This window comes from Salvelinus alpinus, chromosome 21, assembly GCF_045679555.1.
Source record: "Salvelinus alpinus chromosome 21, SLU_Salpinus.1, whole genome shotgun sequence".
Taxonomy (NCBI): Eukaryota; Metazoa; Chordata; class Actinopteri; order Salmoniformes; family Salmonidae; genus Salvelinus; species Salvelinus alpinus.
Window position 1 is genome coordinate 24,868,029 of NC_092106.1, and position 14,927 is coordinate 24,882,955.

The 14,927-nt window shown below is 46.0% G+C and overlaps 1 protein-coding gene across 1 annotated transcript in view; it reads left to right on the forward strand.

The window, feature by feature from the left end:
- The window catches only part of LOC139548594 (cell adhesion molecule DSCAM-like), a 149,107-nt gene that overhangs the window by 115,733 nt on the left and 18,447 nt on the right, over window positions 1-14,927 (forward strand). The window contains exons 11-18 of the mRNA XM_071358378.1: window positions 2,701-2,880; window positions 12,223-12,419; window positions 12,676-12,772; window positions 12,987-13,115; window positions 13,281-13,448; window positions 13,958-14,028; window positions 14,141-14,384; window positions 14,706-14,852. Coding sequence (XP_071214479.1) covers window positions 2,701-2,880; window positions 12,223-12,419; window positions 12,676-12,772; window positions 12,987-13,115; window positions 13,281-13,448; window positions 13,958-14,028; window positions 14,141-14,384; window positions 14,706-14,852 — 1,233 coding nt within the window. The remainder of the gene's footprint in view (window positions 1-2,700; window positions 2,881-12,222; window positions 12,420-12,675; window positions 12,773-12,986; window positions 13,116-13,280; window positions 13,449-13,957; window positions 14,029-14,140; window positions 14,385-14,705; window positions 14,853-14,927) is intronic.

The window sequence follows — 14,927 nt, forward strand, 5'->3', positions numbered from 1 at the left end:
GGTCAGGGCCAGACTCAGCAGCCAGGCTTTGATGGGATTTGTTTGTGACTTGGGCTCCCTGGGACCGAGAGGAGATTGGGTTTGATGTGAGAGAGATGCTCCTCAATATCTTAGACGCCCTGTCTGATTAATAACGCCTGACAGAACCTTGGTCCTTCGCCACGGCGATGGCAGAGTGAATGTGCAAGTGTCTGAGTTGCTGTATGTTATGGCACTGGAGATGCTTTTTATTCTCCCAGTCAGGTGTTAGGAGAGCAGAGCCACAGAGAGATAGAAAAGTGAATAAGGAAAGGTCAGCTGGTGTTATCATAACTGCTAGCTCTCTCTGGATATGCAAAATCCATCATTCAAGAGCACGTCTTTCTCGGTCTCTCTCTCTCTCTCTCTCTCTCTCTCTATCGCTCTATCTCTCTCTCTCTGTCTATCTCTCTCAATTCAATTCAATTCAATTCAAGGGGCTTTATTGGCATGGGAAACATGTGTTAACATTGCCAAAGCAAGTGAGGTAGATATTATACAAAAGTGAAATAAACAATACAAATTAACAGTAAACATTACACATACAGAAGTTTCAAAACAATAAAGACATTACAAATGTTATATTATATATATACAGTGTTGTAACAATGTACAAATGGTTAAAGCACACAAGTTAAAATAAATAAGCATAAATATGGGTTGTATTTACAATGGTGTTTGTTCTTCACTGGTTGCCCTTTTCTTGTGGCAACAGGTCACAAATCTTGCTGCTGTGATGGCACACTGTGGAATTTCTCCCAGTAGATATGGGAGTTTATCAAAATTGGATTTGTTTTCAAATTCTTTGTGGATCTGTGTAATCTGAGGGAAATATGTCTCTCTAATATGGTCATACATTGGGCAGGAGGTTAGGAAGTGCAGCTCAGTTTCCACCTCATTTTGTGGGCAGTGTGCACATAGCCTGTCTTCTCTTGAGAGCCATGTCTGCCTTAATTAAAAATGCAGTCAAGTGCTTCAGGTTAGCGAGGGGTCATGTGGCAGTACTATTCCCACTCTGCTGCCTTGTAGACAAGAAGAGAGACAGACAGAGAGAGAGACAGAAAGCGAAATAGAGAGAGAGAAAGAAAGAGAGAAATAAAATAAAATAAAATGCTCTCTCTCTGTCTCTCTCTCTCTCTCTCTCGCTCTATCTCTCTCTCTCTGTCTATCTCTCTCTCTTTCTCTCTCTGTCTCTGTCTCTCTCTCTCTCTCTCTCTCTCTATCTCTCTCTCTCTTTCTATCTCTCTCTTTCTCTCTCTCTCTCTCTCTTGCTCTCTCTCTGTCTCTCTCGGTTTCTCTCTCTGTGTGTCTCTCTCTTTCTTTCTCTCTCTCTATTTCGCTTTCTGTCTCTCTCTCTGTCTGTCTCTCTTCTTGTCTACAAGGCAGCAGAGTGGGAATAGTACTGCCACATGACCCCTCGCTAACCTGAAGCACTTGACTGCATTTTTAATTAAGGACCAAAACCCACAGCTCACTAAATGTCCTTATCTTTACACGCTAACTTTAGCGCATGCTGATATCTGGCCCAGTTCAGACATATGTTTAATACTCTATGAGCGAGCCTGGATGTGTTGCTATTACTGTAACATAGGTAGACCACTTACAGCTCTGAGTGGATTTCCATTCCCAGGCAGCTCGTTGACCTGAACATTTTCAGCATTAGACATTTCCTACACTACACTTAAGTCATTTTGACCTTTTTGAATGAGACTGTCCAACATTACCTCCAACGGAAACATGGATGATTATAGAAAATATACTTGTTCCCTGATATGTGAAAGTATAACGCTGTATGCTGGTATGCTGAAGTATACTTCACCACCAGAGAAATCTTTGAAGAATATTTGACCTACAAAAGCATGTACATACTGATACTAATCTTTGTGTTTCACCAAGACAAAATCAATGCTTTGGGGATTCGGTTGTATTTACCCAAAAATATATGTACAATACATTTTTCCGTCTTTGATGTGTAGATTTGTAAATGTACATGCTTACAAGTTCAGTGTTGTTCACATGGAAAATACCAAACATGGCTTACAGGCATCAAATCCTGAGAGTCAGTGGATAAATAAATCCTCACATGTAAAAACAAAGGAAAATAAAAGTACTTTGCTGTGTAAAGGAAACTGCACTGCATTTCATTGGCTGATTCCTTGTTTCAAGGCCTGATTGCAGTCTTGTTGTGTTCTTCCTTTACAATCTGCTCTGGTTTTGAACATGGGCACCATCTCTTTAATGATTACCCACTTTTAGTGGCTACATTCTTCACAGCAGCTGCTGAGGTTAAGGGGCAGCGTTAAGATGCATGTTTACTGTCCTTAAATCCCTAAAGCTTTGTCACTGAAGCGTTACACACACTGTACAAGTCGAATAAGGATGCGCATCTGTCAATAGTCTGCACCCAAAACATGAGCATTAAAAACAAAAACAGTAGTAGCTTTGAGTTTAAATTAGTTCGGGGAAATTGTAAAACACCACCCCCATGTGCTCTTAAGCTTACGTTGCTTATGCCATAAATACAATTGTTCCGATTAAGGATTAGAGGATATTGTAGACTTACACCTCCTTTACAAATACATTCAAAATGTTTTTGATGGTGATTTTTGAAAGGTGCTAAATGCATTTGAAATGTGTATCATCCATGACTCATTTCCCCGTCCCTCCTTGTCTCCACCCCAGGTAACGGGGTTCCCCAGTTCCAGCCCATCGCCCTGAACTCTGGCTCCCGTATCCAGCTGCTGGTCAATGGCTCTCTGCTAATCAAACACGTGCTGGAGGAGGACAGCGGCTACTACCTGTGTAAGGTCAGCAACGATGTGGGAGCTGACGTTAGCAAGTCCATGTACCTCACCGTCAAAAGTAAGACTCCAAAACTACTGTAACGTTTCTTTTTGACTTCCTTGTTAGACAAACTCTGTTTGGTATTGTTGGGTGAAGCATCAAATGACAAGTATGTCTTTTTTATTTGATTTATTTGTATTTAACCTTTATTTAACTGTATCAGGTCTGTGAGTTTGGGTCAGAGGAAAGAAGGGTAAGGGTAAAATGTTGACCCCACAGTATAGTCACTGGTACTTTGGCCACGGGAGGGGGGAGGGGGTGGAACCGGGTGTTTTTCTGTTGAGCAGCTAAGGACTTATGTCCCCTCCATTACACGCTCAACTCTTCATTCAAGCAGAGTCTGCCATGTGGAAAAGAGAGGGAGAGAGCACAACACCACTACACCACTGTGCTCTCTCTTTCTCTGGCCTGCTTTCTCTATCTCACTCTTTCACCCTCTCTCTTTCACCCTCTCTCTTTCTGTCTGTCTGTCTGTCTGTCTGTCTGTCTGTCTGTCTGTCTGTCTGTCTGTCTGTCTGTCTGTCTGTCTGTCTGTCTGTCTGTCTGTCTGTCTGTCTGTCTGTCTGTCTGTCTGTCTGTCTGTCTGTCTGCCTGCCTGCCTGCCTGCCTGCCTGCCTGCCTGCCTGTCTGTCTGTCTGTCTGTCTGTCTGTCTGTCTGTCTGTCTGTCTGTCTGTCTGTCTGTCTGTCTGTCTGTCTGTCTGTCTGTCTGTCTGTCTGTCTGTCTGTCTGTCTGTCTGTGTGTGTGTGTGTGTGTGTGTGTGTGTGTGTGTGTGTGTGTGTGTGTGTGTGTGTGTGTGTCTGCATTATTATGTAGCAGTCAATGCCAGGAGGGAGCTGCATTTGGCTCTGACAGAGAGAGCGGCTTAGCAGGGGGGCTCCTGCAACAGCTTGATAAGAACAGCAACAAAAAATAAGCTCTCCTCACATCTGAGCACCATCAAATGAGAATACTTCCGCCACGCAGCAAAGCCAGACTGGCAGTGCCAGGAGACTGGTGACCAGGTCATTAACATACTCCACATGCTGCAGCCACACCAGTCTACACAGCAGAGAGAGACACCACAAACTGTCTGGACTCCAATACAAAACCATGTCCTGTCCTTCTTTCAGTATGTCATGACTCATCACTCAGACTGTATCTGTTTCAACCGTGTGATGATTCAATGTACAGTTACTACAGTAGCCTATAGGCCATCTGAGCATCTCTAAGGTCCATTGTTCAATGACTAAACCTTTGGAATGACACAGTGTCTAATGAGTGACCTCATGTCACTGAACTTTAGGTTCCATCTCATGCCTTTGCGTTTCATATACTTACTCTGATTTGTGCAAACAAGCATGAACAATCTATTTAGACAGAGTCTCTGATCATGGTGTGGCTAAGACACTGAGAAGATCAAATCAAATCAAATGTTATTTGTCACATGTGCCGAATACAACAGGTGTTCACCTTACAGTGAAGTGCTTACTTACAAGCCTTTAACCAATAATGCCGTTTTAAGAAAATACCAACAACAAAAAAGTAAGAGATAAGAATAGCAAATTAAAGAGCAGCAGTAAATAACAATAGCGGGGCTATATACAGGGGTTACCGGTACAGTCAATGTCAATGTGTGGGGGCACCTTTGTCGAGGTAATTGAGGTAATATGTACATGTAGGTAGAGTTATTAAAGTGACTATGCATAGATAATAACAGAGAGTAGCAGCAGCGATCCAGAGGGGGTGGGGGGAATGCAAATAGTTTGGGTAGCCATTTGATTAGCTGTTCAGGAGTCTTATGGCTTGGAGGTAGAAGCTATTTAGGAGCCTCTTGGACCTAGACTTGGCGCTCCGGTACCGCTTGCCATGCGGTAGCAGAGAGAACAGTCTATGACTGGGGTGGATGGAGTCGATGACAATTTTTAGGACCTTCCTCTGACACCAAACCAGGCAGTGATGCAACCCGTCAGGATGCTCTCGATGGTGCAGCTGTAAAACCTTTTGAGGATCTGAGGACCCATGCCAAATCTTTTCAGTCTCCTGAGGGGGAATGGGTTTTGTCATGCCCTCTTCACGACTGTCTTGGTGTGTTTGGACAATATTATTTTGTTGTTGATGTGGACGCCAAGGAACTTGAAGCTCTCAACCTGCTCCACTACAGCCCCGTCGATGAGAATGGTGGCGTCCTCGGTCCTCCTTTTCCTGTAGTCCACAATCATCTCCTTTGTCTTGATCACGTTGAGGGAGAGGTTGTTGTCCTTGCACCACACGGTCAGGTGACCTCCTCCCTATAGGCTGTCTCATCGTTGTCGGTGATCAGGCCTACCACTGTTGTGTCATCAGCAAACTTAATGAGGGTGTTGGAGTCGTGCCTGGCCGTGCAGTCATGAGTGAACAGGGAGTACAGGAGGCTGAGCACGAACCCTTGAGGGGCCCCCGTGTTGAAGATTAGCGTGGCGGATGTGTTGTTACCTACCCTTACCACCTGGGGGGCGGCCCCGTCAGGAAGTCCAGGATCTAGTTGCAGAGGGAGGTGTTTAGTCCCAGGGTCCTTAGCTTAGTGATGAGCTATGAGGGCACTATGATGTTGAACGCTGAGCTGTATTCAATGAATATCATTCTCACATAGGTGTTCCTTTTGTCCAGGTGGGAAAGGGCAGTGTGGAGTGCAATAGAGATCGCATCATTTGTGGATCTGTTGGGGCGGTATGCAAATTGGAGTGGGTCTAGGGTTTCTGAGATAATGGTGTTGATGTGAGCCATGACCAGCCTTTCAAAGAATTTCATGGCTACAGACGTGAGTGCTATGGGTCGGTAGTCATTTAGGCAGGTTACCTTAGTGTTCTTGGGCACGGAGACTATGGTGGTCTACTTGAAACATGTTGGTATTACAGACTCAGACAGGGAGAGGTTGAAAATGTCAGTGAAGACACTGCCAGTTGTTCAGTGCATGCTCGGAGTACACGTCCTAGTAATCCGTCTGGCCCTGCGGCCTTGTGAATGACGAGCGTCGGACCCGGTGTAGTACGATTCGTTCTTAGTCCTGTATTGATGCTTTGCCTGTTTGATGGTTCGTCGGAGGGCATAGCGGGAATTGTTATAAGCTTCCGGGTTAGAGTCTCGCTCCTTGAAAGCGGCAACTCTACCCTTTAGCTCAGTGCGAATGTTGCCTGTAATCCATGGCTTCTGGTTGGGGTATGTACGTACAGTCACTGTGGGGACGACGTCCTCGATGCACTTATTGTTAAAGCCAGTGACTGATGTGGTGTACTCCTCAATGCCATCGGAAGAATCCCAGAACATATTCCAGTCTGTGCTAGCATCTGCTTCATCTGACCACTTTTTTATAGACCGAGTCACTGGTGCTTCCTGTTGTAATTTTTTATTGTAAGCAGGAATCAGGAGGATATAATTATGGTCAGATTTGCCAAATGGAGGGCGAGGGAGAGCTTTGTACGTGCCTCTGTGTGTGGAGTAAAGGTGGTCTAGAATTTTTTTTCCTCTGGTTGCACATTTAACATGCTGATAGAAATGAGGTAAAACGGATTTCAATTTCCCTGCATTAAAGTCCCCGGCCACTAGGAGCACCGCCTCTGTTTGCTTATGGCGGTATACAGCTCATTGAGTGCGGTTTTAGTGACAGCATCGGTCTGTGGTGGTATGTAGACAGCTACGAAAAATACAGGTAGATAGTCTAGGTAGACAGTGTGGTCTACAGCTTATCATGAGATACTCAACCTTAGGCGAGCAAAACTTCGAGACTTCCTTAGATATTGTGCACCAGCTGTTGTTCACATATATGCATAGGCCCCCACCCCGTGTCATACCAGAGGCTGCTGTTCTGTCCTGCCGATGGAGTGTATAACCCGTCAGCTGTATGTTCTTAATGTCGTCGTTCAACCATGACTCGGGGAAACATAACATTACAGTTTTTAATGTGCCGTTGGTAGGATATACGTACTTTCAGCTCGTCCCATTTACTTTCCAGAGATTGAACATTAGCTAGCAGGACGGAAGGCAAGGGCAGAAAAGCCACTCGTCGCCTAATCCTCGCAAGGCACCCTGATCTTTTTCCACTAAATCTCTGTTTCCTTCTCCAGGGAATCACGGGGATCTGGGCCTGGTCGGGTGTCTGTAGTAGTATATCCCTCCTGTCTGACTCATTGAAAAATAACTCTTTGTCCATTTTGAGGTGAGCAATCGCAGTTCTGATGTCCAGAAGCTCTTTTCGGTCATAAGAGATGGTAGCAACAACATTATGTACAAAACAAGTTACGAACAACGCAAAAAAAATTACAAAATAGCATGGTTGGTTAAAAGCCGATAAGACGGCAGCCCTCCCCTCCGGCGCCATTGTTCACAGATGCAACAGAGTGGCTGTATGCTAGCTAGCATGGCTACGATGCCCTGGCCTACTCCACCCAGTGTACTGTACAGTATGAGCTTGTCATAGTTAATGAGGCTAACATGGAAGTGCTTATGTAGCACTCTGTGTTTCCGTCAGTACATTAGCTCACTGGAGGCCATGGTTGCCATGCAGTGGCTAGACCTGTGGTGACACTGACTCTCAGCCCTCCTAGAGACAGCACATTTACACAGCCAATCAGCAATTTGCTGGGTCCAGGCACCATTACTTTTTTCACATTACCACACAGGTCATTGGTCAGCATGCCATAAACAGTAGCTATGCAGTTGATTAATGACTACTTATCACTGACAGACAGTTGGCTGTACACCGTAGCCAGGCCCAACAACAGCAAGACACTTCCAGACACAAGAAAGTCTCTTCCTCTCCTCTCTACCTTCTTTTCCCAGGAGGTATTTGTCTCCTGTTGTCATCGCAGCGTTCTGTGGCAGTGTGGTGGTGAGTGAGTGTGAGAGAGTAATTGTGCAGGAGAACAGGGCATTAAAGTGGCTCCACACAACCAGTCATCCCTGTACTGTATGGCCTGTGAGAAGAATGCTGGGCCGGCCTGAGGAGTGTGTGTGTATGTATTGTAAATATGCGTGTGTGGGTGTATTGTAGGTTATATGCATTTAATTGTGTGTGTGTGTGTGTGTGTGTGTGTGTGTGTGTGTGTGTGTGTGTGTGTGTGTGTGTGTGTGTGTGTGTGTGTGTGTGTGTGTGTGTGTGTGTGTGTGTGTGTGTGTGTGTGTGTGTGTGTGTGTGTGTGTGTGTGTGTGTTTGGGGGATATTGCCCAGTGAGGCATTGCGTGGCGTGATGGCCTACTTTCCCACGATGCCCGGCGAGGAGAGGAGATGATGAAATGAGGGTTGAAGCGTATTATCTTCACACAGCACCGTCACCCCATCCTCAGCCCCAGATCAGCCTCCACCATGACACTGAGACCAGCACGCCCCAGGACACACGATATCATTGGGAATGTGCAGGGGGAGGAGGGGAGAGCAAGAGATTTGCTTTTAATGTATCAGTCTCAAAGTCCTTCGTAGCCTACTGTAAGTGTGTGTGTATGTGTGAGCTGGCTACATTGTACTGTACTGTACTGTAGGTTAGGATGGAGGAGTTAGGTGGAGAGCTGCTCCTGATCACCAGATTCAGTAAGCCTTCAAAAGCTTCATCAGGAAGGCGGAAGGAGATTTAGGGCTGTTATAGAAAGGGGCGTTACAGTAACACTAATTGTAAAGGGGACCTACTGTGAGCGTGTCTCTGTGTAGTGAGCTGTATAGATTCCCTACTTTATAGATTCCTGCTCATTCTCTTCTATAGCCTACTCTCATTTCCTGTTTATTTTTACTCAAATCTCTCAAGACTATTTTCATTTAATGATGATCGACATCTTGGAGAGGGGAAATTCTGATTATCCAAAAATCCCAGAGTTGTGATGTCTTTGGGGCTTTTGTTAGTGGTATCCATCATGCTACTGGGGGGTTGGAAGCTATCATTACATGATGGTACAGCTGTACTCTTGTCACTCATCATAATATCACATTTCATGCCTTATAACCCCTGAACTGTGCACTCAGACTCAAGATGCTTTCTGTAAAAGTGTACTTATTCGCTTGAGTGGATTGAAAAGGAAGACCATTAGTGTTTCAGTATGCACTGCTGCCTGCCTGCCCTCCCTCTCCTAACTATCGTGTGTGTGTGTGTGCACATTTGTGCATGCATGTGTGTGTCACCGGCCAATGAAGCTCTTCAGTGCGTTTCTGCTTCATTTAAACCCGTCAGTACTTCAATTAGAGACAGACTAAGTAAGGGCACAGGGGAACAGCTATTTGCATGTGGTGTTCTACCTTATTTTCAGTCCCTCTCTTCTACAGAGAAGGGATACAGATCAAAAAGATACAATGATTTTTCTCCTGCTGTGCAGATAATACATTTTCCTCAAAATGTGTACACCTTAGCCAACTAGAAATCCTACAGTAAGATGTTTTCATTTTATTTGATATACCAATGTTTTTGGGATTTCCCTTTACCAAAATTGAACTCTATAATGTTCTGTTCATCATGCACAATTTCAAGACTGGCAGTTTTTGCAATTCAAACCTTTTAATAATGCTACTGGATGATTGTTTTCTTTATCTCCATCCAATATGGCAACCTCCCCCTCAGTCTCCCTTTGCCTAGTGACACACAGCCAGCCCTGACTGTGACCTGACAGACAGATAGGAATAGAAACCTCCTCCCTCCCTCTCTCTCTCGCTCTCTCTCTCCCCTTCTCTCTTTCTCTCCCTACAGCGCTTTATTACCAGGCTCTGTAACATCGCTGGAAATTAAAAAATATACATCAACCAAGCAATTATGGGCCATCAAAAAGAATACTGGTAGCCTGAGGGGCTACTGAGGGCTGTGTGGTGATCGTAGCGAGGAGACAGGAGTCTGGCTGAAAGCAGCCTTTTGTTGTCCTCCAACCTTCTTTAACAAGTCTCAGGTTGTTGTGAGGATGGTTTAAGATGGAGAACACCTTGAGCTGCCTGTTTGTTCTCGGTCATCTTTGACACCTGAGGCCTTTACTGTAGCAGTATTGGGAGTGTCACAGCAAACTGAGTATGACACTGTGACAGCACAGAGGAGGCAGTCTCTGTAGCTTTAACAGACAGCCACAGCAGACAGACATTTCCCTGCAATTTGATCATGTGGACCTGTGCTGATCACACAGTGATGGAACTGGCTTATGTGCCAGAGCTACGCATGTGATAACAATAGCAGATCGTTTGCCTGTGTTGTTTGAAAGGCATGTCAGAACTAGGATTCTTCTTATTTTCTGCGTTTTTTCTCCCCTCCTCCGGCTCCCCCTCTTCCCTCCTCTCCTCAAAGGCGGAGCGCTCATCAAGGCATGCCCTCGGTCTCGCGGGGGCAGGAGTAGGAGAACATCAGGCAGGTCTCCTGCTGACGCGGCCCGCCACGGCGCTGCCTGCTGCCTCAGATGTAGAAACTACCCCTGTTAAGGAGCAATAACATTTAGAGAAGGCTGAGGAGGATTTTTGAATGTGCCTCACTTAAAATTCATAGTTGTCACGCTAAATAAATCAGCGTTCTTTGGCGTAGCTTGAGAGTGAATAAGAGATGAGGCTTAAACGTTGGCAGACCTTAGTCTGACACATTCAATCATGTCAGAGACGGGCTGTCAGCTAGCGGAGCCGCATCTCCCTCCTACACACACACCCCTCTAAGTGTGTCACCTGGGATTATGTGTGGTTTGTTTTTTCTGCATGTGTTTCTCTGTTTTTCTGAATTTGTGTGTGTGTATGTGTGTGTTCTGTGTATGAGTGTTGCCTTCTTGTGTTGGTGTGCGACTGTGTGTGTAGAAGACAGCAGAGAGGTCGAGGCTCTGAGTGTGTGTGTGGAGAGGTAGTGAGACAGCAGTGGGGCCAGAGGAGTAGTCTTGTCTGCTGTGTATGAATAATCAAAGTGGGCTCTCATCATTAAATCATAGCCATCCTGGTGGGATAGGAGAGAGAGGAGAGAGATCACAGTTACACTGCTGCAGGGGAACATGCTCTCAGACAGTGTTTCTGAGACGTGCCACGAGTCCTCTCCGCTCGTACTACCCACTTAGCTCCTGGAGAAACAGCTCCTTTAACACACACACACAAACACACGCACGCACGCACGCACGCACGCACGCACGCACGCACGCACGCACACACACACACACACACACACACACACACACACACACACACACACACACACACAAAGAAATGGGCTTGCCAGGTTGACCTACTGACCCCAGGTTGACCTACTGTAGCAGTATCAAGTGTGTGTGATTGTGATTGACACGTGTCAGAGTAACAGGAGAGAGGCCCTCCTCCGTAACCCTGTGTGAATGACAGATGAGGTCACAGTGTCAACTCAGGGCAAAGGTACATTACTACAGAAGGGGGGGGGGGGGGGGCAGGGGGCAGAGGGCCACTGTCAGACAGACAGACAGACACTATTGTATGCCATCGTTGACATTTTATATTGACAATGGCTACAGCGCCAGCCCCCAGACTTATCCAATTGTCTTAGCCAGTAGGATGTACTGTATGGATGATCTTGTTAAACACATACAGTAGACATACACATTCATATACAATACATTATTTTGTCTGCCTTGAATTCCTCTCTGAAACATCAGCAACAGTGCACTGTACGTACAGTATGTGCTGCCTTTGTAACAGATATCAGTACAGCAGGTTGTACCATTAAGGTTTTCAATGTAACTGTGATATACACAAACCTATGTGAGGCAGTACAGGACTGTGTTGTGTATCTGTACAGTAGTAGAAGACACCTGCAGCAGTTTATAGCTGGACTGGGGTATTTCCCCAAATACACACACACACACACACACACACACACACACACACACACACACACACACACACACACACACACACACACACACACACACACACACACACACACACACACACACACACACACACACACACAGAGCTGCTGCTAATGAGCGTGGTGCGTCGTAGTGCCGTAATGCCAGACGAGCTCTACACACCGTGGGGAGTTCAGAGTAGTCACAGCTTTCCTCTGCTCTGTAGCACCCTGTCTCTGTCTCTGTCTGAGACGCTCTGCCTCAGGAACAACATGTAAACAGTTGCTGTCTGTCTGTATCAAAGATGCTGTAGCAGAGACAAGATTGCTTACCTGAAGGCCTGTTTTTGAACCATTAGTGTTCAATGTATTGTGGGAACCAGGGCGATCTAAATAGGAGTTCATGCCTCTCCATAGTTGACTTTTCTCAGCCGTGATGTTGGGAATGAGTTCCCCCTTAGGCTTTAGGGTGGCAGAGGCCAGTCTGTGAACTTATAGTGAATTGTTAAAGGAGAATGTATGAGCCTCTGTTGAGTTAAATAAAAGTTACAATCTCTGCGTCAATCTCTCCCTTTCTTTCCTCTCCCCCTCTCTCTCAGTCCCGGCCATGATCACGTCGTACCCCAACACCACCATGGCCACGGTGGGCCAGCAGAAGGAGATGAGCTGCACGGCCCACGGGGAGAAGCCCATCATGGTGCGCTGGGAGAAGGAGGAACGCATCATCAACCCAGAGACCAGCCGCTACACCGTCGTGGTCAAAGAGGTGGCTGACGAGGTCATCTCCACTCTGAAGGTGCGCTGGGGGATTGGGGCCTCCACCTCAAAAGGGGATGATGTATATTGTTGTGTTTGTACTGAGCTGGTATTAGTATAGTACGCTCTCAATATAGCATGAATAATTATAGTAGCCTTTGTACTTGCAGTGATTGATGCTGGACATTTTGTGTAGCCTATAAAATAACCAGAGGTTATGATCAGTTGAATACTGAACTATGATGGTGCATAATGGTGATGCTTCCTGGTTAAAAACTACATTGACCTCTCCTCAGATTTTGCCCACAGTTCGGGAAGATTCTGGATTCTTCTCCTGCCATGCCATCAACTCCTATGGTGAAGACAGAGGGATCATTCAGTTAACAGTACAAGGTAAACCCCTGGCTTCAGCTCCAGCTTCTTAAGCTGTTTCTTCATAGTGGAACCTTTTTGTTGCTACTGTATGTTGTTCCTGACTACATGAGCCAATATCTCTGGGCCCTAGTTAACTTCAGCCTGCAGTTTGTTTTCTCCTTGTCAGGACAACTAAGTGAACAGGTAAACCTCTCTATCTAATCTGTGTGTGTGTGGTGTTAAACCCGTTTAGAACCTCCAGACCCTCCCGAGGTGGAGATCCGAGAGGTCAGAGACCGGACAATCGCCCTCCGCTGGACCATGGGCTTCGACGGAAACAGCCCTATCACAGGATATGACATTGAGTGCAAGAACAAGTCAGGTAGGGCTGGCATATAGGCCTATGGAATAACGTGATAAATCCATATGAAATTGCATATGACATAGTTATAACTAAATCTGTTTCTGCATTAGCTAACTTGTTTGTTGTTGGTTGTCATGTCATACAGAGATGCTAATAGGTTCATTGTGTTTGCCCCCCCCCCAGCCTCGTGGAATTCAGCCCAGATAACAAAAGACGTGTCCCCCCAGCTGAACCAGGCCACCATTATAGACCTGCACCCCTCCTCTACCTACAACATCCGCATTTTCGCCAAGAACGACATCGGCAAGAGCGACACCAGCAACGAGCTGACCATCACCACTGACGAAGCAGGTCAGCCCACGCAGATCTCTCCTTCACCGGGTCAAAACATCATGTAGTTATGTTCCAAACCAGGTTGACACATATTCTGTTTGTCTTCAGATTTTAGCCATGGATATGTATTTATTTGTATTGTAATATTCCCTTGAATACAGTAAAGGTCCGTCTCTCATTCATAACAGAGCAAACAGATTTCTAGTGCTGCATCGCCATCTAGTGAAATATTTCCGAAATATAATTCATGTCTGAATTGCCTCCGTCAAAGATGGTGGATTATACAGATGATTCAAAAAGGCCTTTTACCATTGAATTTTTTTTTCACAGTTCTGGTCTACTTAAGGGGTGGCTCTCCCATATGCAGCAATGCGATAGCAGCTGGGTCTAGTCTACTTAAATAATTCGCCACACACCAACCAGAAAAAAGTATTGCTTTCTCTATCGTCTCTGCTATCATCTCTGCCTCATTCAACTGAATCTCTCATAAGAGTGTTTTGTGTTAATATTACACATCTGTTCTACAGCCCCTGATGGCCCTCCACAAGAAGTACAACTGGAGGCCACCTCTCCACAAAGCATCAAAGTCACCTGGAAGGTACTGTGTCTTCATGGAGTTAAACAGAGAGATTTTCCTGTTTCTATTTGTGTCTACAGTATGTACAGTCTGATCCATCCCTCCTCCTCCTCCTCCTCCTCCTCCTCCTCAGGCCCCCCACAAGCACCTTCAGAACGGGGTGATCCGGGGCTACCAGGTGGGTTACAGAGAGTACAGCTCTGGAGGCAGCTTCCAGTTTAACATCATCAGCATGGACACCACAGGGGACAGCAGCGAGAGCATCACCCTGGACAACCTGAGGAAGTTCACTGAGTATGGGGTGGTGGTGCAGGCGGCTAACCGTGCTGGCACCGGGCCCTCCTCTCAGGAGGTCATCACCAAAACACTGGAGGATGGTTAGTATAGATCAGGGGGTTAAGGGGTGGGGTAGGGTAGAGTTGTGTGTGTGTGCACGCGTGTCCCTGCATTCATGGGTGTGAGTTTTCAGGGACATATTTGGTTTAGTTTACCTCTTGATAGCATGAGAATGTTTGCAGTGTGAAAATTCACTGCCGTGGGTAGACTACCATCTTCTGGATGAATGCTGAATTACCTCAAACCAAAAGATGTGAAATCAGCAATACAGTTAGAAGCCAGTAGGCGGAGTTAATTCAGTCTAGTTTGACAATTGTCTGTACATTTGTCCTAACTTTGTTTCCCCTCCTGTCCCTTAACAGTCCCCTCACGTCCCCCTGAGAATGTCCTGGCCATGGCCAAGTCTCCAGAAGTCATCTCTCTTTCCTGGTTGACCCTGCCCAAAGAGGCCCTCAATGGAAACCTGCAGGGCTACAGAGTCATCTACTGGGCCAACTTGCCAGATGGAGGTAGGGGCTTATTAACAGACAATCAGAACACACGGATCACTGGTGGTGTGAGCACTATGATCGTAATGGTTTTAG